We start from the raw sequence: 13,134 nt of genomic DNA on the forward strand, positions 1-13,134 counted from the left end.
TCACACTTTTTCTATATCAAGAATAATAGTGAAAGACACTTAAAGAAATTCAAATTATAGACTTTGTTTTCACACATTTAAAATATTGTTTTCCATTGCCAGATACTGCAGAGGGAAGAACTGAGGTTTCTACCACAAATCTACTATTAAATTCTTGTTTATATATATTTTTTTAAAATAAAACAAAATCTGTATTTACATCTAGCGTTTTGTTAATGCAATTCAGTAACATTAGTGGCACAAGACCTGCTCCTGCTCCCTTTGAAGTCTACAGGAGATTTCCCAAGCATAAATAAGATAAATCAAGCTTTACTTATTTTTCTGAATATCATGTATGTCTGTTTAAGTATAATTCTTTTAGTGTATTTCTAAACAAAAATATACATAACAGTGCCAAAACAATTTAAACAAAAGTGTTCATAAGATCAAGTGATTTTTAAAAAAATCTTGTCTGTTTCCATGCAAGAGACTTACCTAGTTTAATGTCTCCATCCAATGTAAAAAGAATATTTCCAGCTTTTAGATCTCTGTGAATGATCTTATTTTCATGCAAGTAGTTCAGTGCCTCCAAAGTCTGCTTGCAAACTACTTTGATCTGAGGTTCTGTTAATGGCCTCTCAAGCTCTGAAAGCAAAACACATCCACAAATATAAAAATAATCCCATTTTTTGCATTTTTGTTTTTATTTTTACATAAATTTCCAGATTGATCATTATAAATCATAGTAAAAACGGTCAATCTGAACACTTAGGGTACGTCTAGACTACATGCCTCTGTCGCCAGAGGCATGCAGATTAGGCTACCAGGCATAGGAAAATGAAGCGGCGATTTAAATAATCGCCGCTTCATTTAAATTTACATGGCTGCTGCGCTGAGCAGACAAACAGCTGATCATCCCAGGAGGCATACCTGGGTGGTCGACAAATGCCTTTGATGTCGACACCCGCGCGTCCAGACTACCGCGCTGAACAGACAAACAGCTGATCGGCTCAGCGCGGCAGCCATGCAAATTTAAATGAAGCGGCGATTATTTAAATCGACGCTTCATTTTCCTATGCCTGGTAGCCTAATCTACATGCCTCTGGCGACAGAGGCATGTAGTCTAGATGTACCCTTAGTTTCAGAAGTAAACATACAGGGAAAAACTCTGGCCCCATTGAAATGGCTGGCAAACTTCCCATTGACTCCAATGGAGCCAGGATTTCACTCCTGGAATCTAAAAACATCTCATTTATGAACAATTTATAAAATTAATTTGAATTTTCTGTTTAATATACAGAAATTTCATTAAAATGACTGTCAAGTCAATGAAATATAAAGTGTAAGTTAAAACATAATTAGAAGTAACATGGAAAAAAAGAACCAGATTCTGTAAAGACTTACATGCAAAGTTCAACTTAATCACAAAAAAAGCAGTCATGTAGCACTACTGTTTTTTGTGTTTTACCAAGATCAAACTAACACAGCTACCTCTCTGTTACTATTAATCACAAAAGTAGTATAGTCATACAACTGAAGTGGCTCACATGACTAAATTAATGCACAATTTAAGTTATTAATTTAAAATAATATAGGTTTTTAAGAAGTATGATGACACTTTAAAAATAACAAAATTCTGCCTTAAGATGAGAGGGTTATGTACACGGGTATCTAACTTAGGCTCATGCAATCACACAGTGTTGTTCAGTACAGTCTTGTATAAAATACAAAATAACTGAATTTTAAAATAGCATATGATTTTTAAAAGTAAAATCCTTCCAAATATTTAACTATATTTTAATAAAGATTATTATTTGAAACAAAAACTTGTATTTACCCAACATTACTGCATCTACTGCTCCGCCGGCACAAAATTCAATCAGGATCTGTGTATAAATAAAAACCACAGGTAAAAATAAAGCTCATTTACTGAATTGGAGGGTCGCCTACAGGTGAGAGAGCAAAGGACTTGGAATCAGGAGGCTTGGGTTCCATTTCCTCTTTTATCCCTAGCATGCTGTGTGACCTTGATAAATCACTTAAGTCACCTCTGTAGTACAGTGATATTAGCTAACTGAATGTGGCACTGCAAAGTTTAAGTAAATTGAGTGCAAAGTGCTTGGAGATCTTTAGACAAAATGTGTTAATCTAGGTATAAAAATTCCACAATAAAAGGATTAAAGTCAACTGGAATCTGATTGGCTGTGTGTGTGATTTGCATAACCACCATACAGTCATTTTCCAATAACTATGCTTTTCTGCTGTACTATAATCCCTCTTCTGATTTGAAAATTCTGAGTATCGGAGCCAAAACATTTTTAATAGTAGAAATACCTGCCTTATCTTCATTTCCTTTAGATGAAACAGAAGTATAGTATTTACATGAAAGAAAAGACATCAAAAATAAAAGGAAAAAGACTTGTCATATTTTTAAAGGGAAAACAAACCCCTTTGACTTGTTTTTCTCTTCCTTCAATTCATGTGGCTGGAACAGTCCCACACAATTGGGGCTAAGAGCCGGCAGCCAGCCCTGTGAAATGGGGCTGGGACTGGAGCCAGCAGCCAGCCCTTTGCGTGACTGGAGCTGGCAGCCTGCACCACATGGGGCTGGGGCTGGGAGTGGGAGTCCCATAGGCTGGGGTCTGATCTAGTTAGGCTGGAGCAGTCCTCCACCCCACCACTAAGCCATACCACTTACTTAGTTGATTAACCACTTAAATGTAAGGAAATGTTCCCTCCAGCACCATCTCCGCAGGGGGCAGGAGAAGCAGAGGCATCTCGAATGCTGTGCCTCTCCCTCTGAAATGTACAAGGGTGGCACTTGTACATTTCAAAGGGAGAGACATAGCTTGGAACCCATGCCCCCTATGACCGGGAATCTAGGCAGTCCCACTGAACCTCTTCCTTTGAAATATACAAGAGCCGTGAGTGGCTATTGTACATTTCAGAAGCAGAGGTACAGTGGGATAGTGAGCGCCCCATTATCAACTAATCGAGTAGTTGATGGAAATTCCATCAACTACTCGATTAGTTGATTAATCAAAATTTAACACCCCTAGTCTGGGATGGAGGATGGGAGCAGAAGGGAACTCTGAGTAGGGAACTGGGGTGTAGGAGAGCATGTGGGGTCTGGGAGGGGGGTTTGGGTGAAAGAGGGGGTTGTGACCTGGAGCAGGAGATTAGGGTGCAGGAGAGAGTACAGGATCTAGGAGGGGATATGGGTATTGGTGCAGAAGATGATTCTGACCTGGAGGAGTGGTTATAAGAGGGGGTGAAACATTTGGGAAAGGGTTGTGACTTGGGGCAGGGGATTGGGATACAGGGTTTAGGAGAACTTGGGTTGTGACCTGGGGCTGGGATGCAGGAGGGGAAGCAGAGGGTTGGAGGGAAGGGCGGTGCCAGGTGCAGGCTCTGTCTGGGAGGCACTAACTTGGATGGGAATTCCACAGCCTCCTTTTGAAGTCTATTCCAGTCTAATAATGATATTGTAGGTGGAAATATCTTATTACACATGACTTTTATGATCTACTATACATTTGAGAGTTTGTGCGTCTGTTTGTTCACAAACTCCTCCTAAATGGTAAGAGCTAGGGACACATACTCATGAATGACCACAGGGAGACAGCAAGCACAGAGGACAGTTATACCTCAGAATGGCCACAGAGGGGCAGCAAGCGCCTCAGCTCCGGGGAGCAGCCACTGGCTACCAGTATGATCCCTGCCATCCCAGGCCAGTCCCAGGGAGTAGCTGATGCCCCACCTCCTGTCCTGGACTCCTCCCCACTTCCTTGAGCCCTTCCACAGCTCCAAACCCCTTGACCTGACTCCTGTATCCTCATCCCCGGCCCTGAGCTCCCCACTTCCTGATCTGACTGCTGCACTCCACTCCCCACCCCTAGCCTGAAGTCCTCCTCCCTCTCTCCCTCCCCTCACACACACCCTTAGTTCCCTGTCCTAAAGGACCCAAGCGATGCCGAATAGGTCTTCTAGTTCTCTATATTTACTAAACTGCAAATTAATTAGTAGAGTATCTAAGTACATTCACTTTATGTGTGAAATCTGCGCAAGATACACTGAAAGGCCTGGATCTTCAGCAAATTGTGGGCCCAGTTCTGAGAGACGCAAAACACATCTGCAAATTAGTAAGTGCACTCCAGGTCCACTAAAATCACTGGAAATTGAGGTTGATCGGCACCTTCACAAGATCGGACTTGATAAGCCCAAATTTTTATTTTATTTTTAATTATCTGGTTGCCGTGATCAAATATTCTTGCTATTTCAGAACTGAGCTGGTGGACTTAAAACTTGAATTTAGCAGTTTACAAACAAGAAATGTCTAAATCCTCTCCATACATGGAAATAAATGATCAAGTTCTAAGGTTTAGATTCAAATCAGGCTAAACCAGAGTTGCTGTTAAAGTCAGAACTGAATAGATGACTCAGTATAGCTTAATTTCATCTTACTGATTTGCTAGAAGATGCTTTGACACAGTAATCATGTGTCTTGCAAGCCAGTTGTAAAATTGTGGATAATTATCCTGATATTAGTACCAATGTAGAAAAGATTTGATGAAATAAATAAGAAATTTTATATAATAAGTTGGGGGAAAACCTAAAGTTCAATGTTTTTATATAAATAGCAGAACTGTATGCAAAAGAAACACCTACCCAAAGATTGTTTTCATAGTAGAAAGCATCTAGAAGCTTGACAATATTTGGATGATCACATGATGCCAGAATATCAATCTCAACCATGTAATCTTCTAGTTCTTCCTCAGATTTAGTATCAATCACCTTTGCGGCAGCAAGGACTTTGGTTTCTTTGTTCTGAGCCTGTAAAAGGAAGTCATAGCTCCATTAACATAGGAACATCTCAATTTTGAAGATATTCAAAATACACATGACAAACTTAATTTCACCTCAAGATTCTGTTATAATTAGTACACTACTGTAGCATTTTGCTATCTTCAAATATTTACTCATTAATCCTCAACATATCCCACAGATGACAACATATATTTCATGCTGGATAAACTGAGACATAGGGAGGTTTGATAACTTTCTTAATGACAAACAGAGAACTTGCAGAGGCAAAATACACTGATGCAGATATAAGCTCTCTAGAGTAGGCATTCTAAGCCAATGGGAGAGTGCTCTCTCATTTGCTTAATTACTCCAACTCCTGTGAGATGAGCAGTGGGAAAAGCTTTCCCACCAACATACTGCTGCCCACACTGGCATTTAAATGGGCATAAATTATGTTGCTCAGGGGTGTGGCTAATTCACATCACTGAGGGACATAATTTATGTTGATTTAAGCTGTAAAGTAGTCCTAGGCAAAGGAGGAAGCTCTCATCTCCTGTCTTTCTGCTAGGTTAGAAGTAACTGTTCAGAAAACACCCTAAACTAAATACCTACTCATGCTTATTTACAATCTTAAATCTTAGTAACTGAACTAAAACTATACTGGATCTTGGAGTAGTAAGAAAGGAAACACAAAGGGAAAAAATAGAGAAAACCCCCCATTTTTCAGATCAGAAACTAAAATTAATTAACCTTGGAATCATTATGGACTGGTCTATCCTATGAAAAATATGTCAGGCTACGTGTAGACCGCAGGCTTCTTTTGGAAGAAGCTTTTTCAGAAGAGATCTTCCAGGAACACTTTTTTTGAAAGAGCAGCTACACAACAAAAGCATAAGAGAAAAGCAATTGGCTTTTTTGAAAGATAGCATCCAGTCAGCGTGGACGCTCTCTCGCATTTAAGTTGTGATTACTGTGGATGGAGTGGCCACCAGGGCACCTGTGCTTTTTCCTGGAGGCCTCTTCTTTTGAAAAAACATTCTCTTCCACATCGACACACGTCTTTTTCTGAAAAAGCTATTTTGGAAAAAGGTTTCCTCCTCATAGAATGAGGTTTATTGCCGTTAGAAAAACCCCTGCATTCTTTCGACTTTCTGTTGAAAGAATGCAATAGCAGTGGACGTAAATATTGTTTTTTCCGGAAAACTCTACAATGTAGACATACCCTTAAAATGACAGTTCAGTTCCAATAGTATTAGCATAACTGGTAGCTCTAGCATAGATGTCTATCTGCTGGTGATGGTGTTTAAAAGATTCTGGCAGCCTGTCCTACACTAACACCGAGGCAGCTGAACTGTGTATAGCAATGGTGGCCAGGGTCGTGTTGGGGGCGGCCCATGGCTGCTCTGGGGGCCAGAACCAAGGCCATGTGGCCACAGCAGCTGCTCTGCCATGGTCAGAGCCCTGTGGCACCTGGACCAGCATGTTAGACTGGAAGCAGTGGTACTTGCTACAAATCCTCACATTCTCTTTATTATGTATCCTCCTATTCTGCTCAAAGGCTTTAAGAGGACCTTTCGTTACCTGCTTTCAAGCCAGCTTGTAAAGCTGGCTGAAAGGTATGTTTTTGTCTGGATAGGTAGGAGCAAAAAAATGCAGATGCACCTTGGAATGTGTTAATGTGTCAATTTTGGCAACTTGTTTCAGCCCAAATAACTTAATTTCAACATTTTGAAAACAATGCTTCAATTTCAGTCCAAAGTGATATTTTGTTCAGAAACTCTCTTAAATTTTCTTAACAATCCAAACATTTAAAATGCTCAAAACTGAAATAATTTTACTTATGAGTCCACAATGTTTGGAAACCTGAAACAAGTCTCCCTCCCCGTTTTTGCTGGCAATTCTCAAAAAATCCAAGAAACTGCTTTATTAGCACAGTTCTGTATCACTTCCTTGAACCTAGGCAACTCAACCATGCTCTGCATTTTTAAAAACACACTAGAATAGCCTTAAGTCACTGGGACTCACAATGAACTTAATGGGCAGGGGGAGAAGACCCAAAACTATATTTCTAGTAGCAATAAAGACTAGAGTGCACCAATTACGCACAATGGTGTATCATTTCACATTTGGTTCCTGTGAGTTGGCATGCTAATATGATATGGCCTCCTATGGCCAGATGGAGCACTAACATCTAACATCAGTACCGGGCAAATTAGTTGAAACTATAGTAAAGAATAAAATTGTCAAATACATAGATGAACATAATTGGGGGGGGGGGGAGGGAAGAAGTCAACATGGTTTCTGTAAAGGGAAATCATGCCTCACTAATCTACTTGAGTTCTTTTAGGGGGTCAACAAACATGTGGACAAGGGGGATCCAGTGGATCTAGTACACTTGGATTTCTAGAAAGCCTTTGGCAAGGTCCCTCACCAAAGGCTCTTAAGTAAAGTAAGCGGTCACAGGATAAGAGGGAAGGTCCTTTCATTGATTGATAACTGGTTAAAAGACACAAAATAAAGGGTAGGAATAAATGGTAAGTTTTTTGAGTGGAGAGAGGTAACTAGTGGGGTCCCCCAAGGGTCTGTCCTAGGATCAATCCTATTCAATTTATTTATAAATGACCTAGAGAAAGGGGTAAACAGTGAGGTGGCAAAATTTGCAGATAATACCAAATTGCTCAAGATAGTTAAGACCAAAGCAGACTGTGAAGTGCTTCAAAAGGATCTCACCAAACTAAGTGTTTGGGCAAAAAATGACAAATGAAATTAAATGTTGATAAAAGTAATGCACATTGGAAAAAATAATCCCAATTATACATACAATATGATAGGGACTAATTTAGCTACAACTCCTCTAGAGAGATCTTGGGAGTCGTGGATAGTTCTCTGAAAACATTCACTCAGTGTGCAGCAGCACTCAAAAAAGCAAATAGAATAATAGGAATCATTAAAAAAGGGACAGAGAGTAAGACAAAATATCTTATTGCCTCTGTATAAAACCATGGACACCCACATCTGGAATACTGCATACAGATGTGGTTGCCTCATCTCAAAAAAGATATCTTGGCATTGGAAAAGGTTCAGAAAAGGGCAATAAAAATGATCAGGGGTTTGGAACGGGTGCCATATGGAAGAGAGATTAAAAAACTAGAACTTTTCAACTTAGAAAAGAGAAGACTGGGGGTGGGGAGGGTATATGATTGAGGTCTATAAAATTATGCCCAGTGTGGAAAAAGTGAATAAGGAAAAGTTATTTACTTATTCCCACAGCATAAGAACTGGGGGGGAGGAGGGGTGTAACCAAATGAAGTTAATAGGCAGCAGGTTTAAAACAAACAAAAGGAAGTTTTTCTTCACTTAGTGCATAGTCAACTTGTGGAACGCCTTGCCAGAGGATGTGGTGAAGACTAGGACTTTAATAGGGTTCAAAAAAGAGCTAGATAGATTCATGGAGCTAGATAGATACATACACCTGCAGCATGGGGCAGCAGTCATCTCCTTGGGAGCTAACCTGTGCTGTTGCCTCTGTATCAGCATGGGATGGCAGCCGGCTCCCCAGGAGCCAGGGTACGCCGGGAACCAGCTTTTAATCTGGCTCCCAACTGCTGGCTCTGCCACTGGGGATCCAGCTTCCACCCTGCGCTGCTGCCTCTATATCACAGGCAGTAGCACGGGGTGGCAGCCAGTTCCCCAGGAGCCAGTGTGCGCCAGGAACCAGCCTTTAAGCCGGCTACCATCCCACCCCCAGGAAGTTGGCTGCCATCCCATGCTGCAGGCTCTGATACAGAGCCAGCAGTGTGGGGTGGCAGCCAGCTCCCTAGGAGCAGAGCAGAGCCTACATGTAGTTCACAGTAACTGATAAACCAAGGGTTATCAGTTAACCACATAAACAGTTATCCTATTACATCCCCATTGTCTACTGATACATCTCCCTTCTTGTTGAGTCTTGTGTTCCAAATAATGTGAAGTCTGGTTTGAATATATTTCATTTACTTCCTATTTGTGGCAGCAGCTATAAGAAAAACATGTCATTATAAGCGAGGCTGGGTCATAAAGACTGTGTGATTATTTTTAAAAAAGTCTTCCACATTTACAACAAAACAAATGTTTCAGAGACTTGCTGGCTGCCACTTCACAGAGTTTCCATTGGCTGGGAACAGAGAACCGCAGCCACTGGGAGCTACAGGGGGGAATGCTTGCGATATACAATGTCAGCAAAATGTCTCAACCCACAGTCATATTACCCTGATGGGAGACATGCGGCCCACAGAATGTCCACCAGTGACTTCATTATTTTATGTTAATACATGAAAGTATGAAGGGGTATACAAATATTTAGCATATCTGGCATATAAATACCTTGCAGAGCTGGCTACAATAGTTTCATGCAAGCGATATTGTAAATAAGAAATGGGAAGCATTATTTCCCATACATGGAAAACAAACTTGATTGTGTTAGCAATTGGATGAACAAGTAGTAGGCCTGAGTGGACCTACAGGCTCTGAAGTTGCACATAGATTTTTTTTTTTTTAATATATAATGCACACAAAATAAAACTACAACTGTAAATTGCACTTTCATGATAAAGAGATTGCACTGCAGCACTTGTATGATGTGAATTAAAAAATGTGATTTATTTTATTTTTTACAGTGCAAATATTTGTAATAAAAAATATAAAGTGAGCACAGCACACTGTATTCTGTTGTAATCAATATATTTAAAAATGTAGAAAACACCCAAAATATTTAAATAAATTGTATTTTATTACTAACGGTGCAATTAAAGATGCAATTAATAACAATTTTTTCAATCTTGCAATCAATCAACTGATTTTTTTTTAAATTGACAGTTCTGGTTACTAAGGAAACTAAGTAGTCACAGACAAGGAATAAAGTTCTGTCATGGCTTAGAAACCAGCTTACAGAAAACAGAATGGAATCACATGATCTATTTCCAATATGGCAGAAGAGTAACAATCTTGTGTCTAATGATCTGTTCTATGATTGTGATAATACATTCATGATCTTTGAAAAAGGGGAGTACATTACAAGTAATTCAACTGAATTTCTTAGAAGAGGTACACACTGCATCATTATATTATTGCACCTTCTACCTTGCTAACGTGAGCCACAGCTAGTTAAAATAATGTACTTTTCCTTTTACAAAGACATGCTCATGTTAAATGAAGACTAGCAATACTTTACAAAAAAATATGATGAAAAACAAACGTTCATATTGTTATAAAACAGTGGTAAAACAAGACTATATAAATCAAACTGTGGTAATGGATACCATGTGGAAATTGACTTTTGTAGTTTTTTATAAAGCTTATTATGTACATAGCCTTTGGCATCATACTTAGCACTTTATCTTTATTTGCTCAAAAGCTATTTTGTTCAGATAAAAACAACTAATTTCTGAGCTAAGAGGAAGTATGGCATGTTTTTATCAACTTGAGAAAGAGGCATTGTCGTAATGTCTGTTTCCTAAAAAGTGTTAGAACCTGATTAATAATTCTCTTTACAATATTACATCAACTAGTTTTTGAAGAAATTGAAGCTTAGAATTTTACCAGAAATAAAATGAAAAGAAAAATTTAATTGATTCTGAGTATTGCTGAGTTGCTCCCTTCTACAAATATTTGTAATTTTTCTTTAAATAATTTGCAATTTTTAAATACAAGCCAATTTAAATAAACTAAAAATTGAACAGGAATTAAAGAAAATCCCAATCTGATATATTTAAGATATTGTTCCAGTTTTTGAATAACAAGACAAAAACAAATATTGCTGCCCAATTCTATGCTGATGTTCATTTCACAAGAGGTACAAAAGTTAGATTAAAAATATTCAAGTCTAAGACTTGCCAGCAGTTATATACTTTGATTTTCCCTTTTGATTCTTCTGTGAAGCTTACACCAAATCTCAATTAGTTTGTGACTCACAAGAGAAACAAGGCTGATATGAGCCAGCACTTGGACGGCTGATCTTTGTGGATAAACCAGTACTACAAAAATGGTGTTCAGGATTCAATCCTTTTTCTAAAGAACTCTTTCTTCACTCAGATTCAAAGGCAGACCACTCCCCCAGCATGGTTTTAAAATGCAAGATGATGTGTAAGAAGCTGTCTTTCAAACAATATAGAACCAACCACAAATTGTGTTGGTTAAAGATGGGTGTTAACCCTGGCATACTGACAAAATTACAAGATGGCTTATTACATCATACCTACCTAAATTCCTCTTCTTCCAATAGTGCTTTCGTATAGTATACTGCTATACACCTGCATTATTTAATTTATAGTGTAGCCACACTTCAGAGGCATATTCAGTAACCGCTGTGGCAAAATGTATCAGTTTGTAAAGTGCATTGGAAGTGTTCTAAATAAATGCTAGAAAAAAATAAAATTATACAACCCACCTTGAAAAGCTTTATGGACAAAATGTGCAAGGCACAAATGGCTGCCCTTATGCAAACTTTGCAACTATCAAAGTTTTTATCTATGAATATGGTTTCTGCATTGCAAAAACATAACCGATATCCTTCCCTAATATAACTGCAGTGTTTTAATAGCTTAAGTACTATATGTAACTAGTTCTGGAGTTTTGTATATTTTCTAACTAGCCTATTATAATTATTAAGGGAAGGTGCTATCACTATAGAACTGTTTATTATGACTTTTCCATTAAAACTCCCTTTCTGCTGAGCAGGTAATGGTTAATTCACAACTGGGGAAGTATATTGCTATTTTGCATAAAATTGCCCAAGTCTCCTCACTTCTGACAACAGCTTCCAGGGCACAAGGAATATTTTTTTTTCCTTTTCATCAGGCAGAAGCTCATTACTGTTTTCCTCATTCCCAAGGCTTAAGGTGAAAAGTTTCCTCCACTGCTTATTTCGGAGGCCGAGTGCCTGGCAGCTTATTTTGGGCAATCACATACCAAGGCTATTTGAATCATGGAGGCTTATGTTATACCAAATAGAAGCAAGCAGGATCTTATGAGGGGGATAAGGCAAAAAGCCACATTTATTGTAAAGATAATAAAAAAATAAAGAAAAGATAGAAGCAAACAACGTTGTTTAACTACTTAACCCTTATACATATAAACATTCATTCATCCATTCATTCAGGTTCTGTGTATTTGTTATAGTTACCAGCCTGGAAGTTGCTTGTGACAGAATACTGGCCAGGTATTCTGTACACAAGTGATGATAGTGGGGAGCGAAGTCCTGATCAGATGCACATCTGAAGCTCCTGGTAGGCTGGCAGCAGAACCTTGGACTCTGATTCCATAGTTTAGTCCAGTTCTTATAGGAATTTCTTCCCATGCCAGTCTATGGAAATTGCTGCATCATGCTGATGTCTCCAGGGTGGCTGCCAGGTGCTCGTCAGTGGTCTCATCAGGTGGACCTCCAGTACTTGGTTTTCTCCACTTGACACCTTTTGGTTGCACTGGCACCTGATACCTTCTTCAGCCCTTTGTTGCTGTATTCTCAGGCTGGCACCTCTCAGAACCATTCACTCATCATCCAAGCACTCTCTCTCTTACAATATTTTTGTATAATAACTTTACATATATCAGAGTTGTAGTTACAAAAAGTTTCTGGGTGGTATTGCTTAAAACATTCTGAGTGCTGAGTAAAGTTACAATGTTTTAAAGAGAACAGGGGTCAATTATGTAACAATGCCCTTAGTCAATTACTGGGCTTGGCTCCCATAGCAGAGTTAGTGGCTTGACAATGCATTGTTACAATGTATCTCTTCAATGTCAATTTCAAGCAGCCCCTTGCACAAGCTTGAGCATGCCCTGGGGCACAGAGGGGGGGCTGTTTCTGGCTACATAGGATTATATTCTTAATAGTTCTAAATTACATGACCTAATACATTATATTCTAAAGGGGCAATAATAATAATAAATAATAATAATAATAAATCTAAACATTTAACAATCTTAACTAATAATAAGAATAAGAATAAGAATGAATAAGAATAAGAATAAGAATTAATAATCAATCTAAACACTTTAAGTTGTGGGGAACAAATTATGGGGAGTCACTTCCATTTGGGGGAAACATTTTTAATACATTGATATGTTATCCCTACACTTAGAAGGCAACGTTTTGACAATGAGCTACAGTACTGCATCCTTTTATATTGCACTTTGCCATGCTCTGCTAACTTGCTGCCTTGAATGAAAATTTTGATGATTCTTGACTGCAATTTGTACTCAGTAAATGATCAAAGTCCTCTGAACATTATGCGGTGTAGGAGAAAAGATTGGTAGTATTTTAGTACGGTTCTTAAATACCAATTAACAACACACACACAAATCTTGGTGGAAAGGGAG

At 38.7% G+C, this 13,134-nt stretch overlaps 1 protein-coding gene across 2 annotated transcripts in view; it reads right to left on the reverse strand.

The window, feature by feature from the left end:
- SLK (STE20 like kinase) overlaps positions 1-13,134 on the reverse strand; it is a 63,082-nt gene that overhangs the window by 33,741 nt on the left and 16,207 nt on the right. For both annotated transcript variants that reach the window (XM_006135379.3, XM_006135378.3), the window contains exons 2-4: positions 4,648-4,812; positions 1,817-1,865; positions 475-624 (exon numbers count right to left, since the gene is read on the reverse strand). In XM_006135379.3, coding sequence (XP_006135441.2) covers positions 475-624; positions 1,817-1,865; positions 4,648-4,812 — 364 coding nt within the window. The remainder of the gene's footprint in view (positions 1-474; positions 625-1,816; positions 1,866-4,647; positions 4,813-13,134) is intronic.

Source organism: Pelodiscus sinensis, chromosome 8 (genome assembly GCF_049634645.1).
Source record: "Pelodiscus sinensis isolate JC-2024 chromosome 8, ASM4963464v1, whole genome shotgun sequence".
Lineage (NCBI taxonomy): Eukaryota > Metazoa > Chordata > Testudines > Trionychidae > Pelodiscus > Pelodiscus sinensis.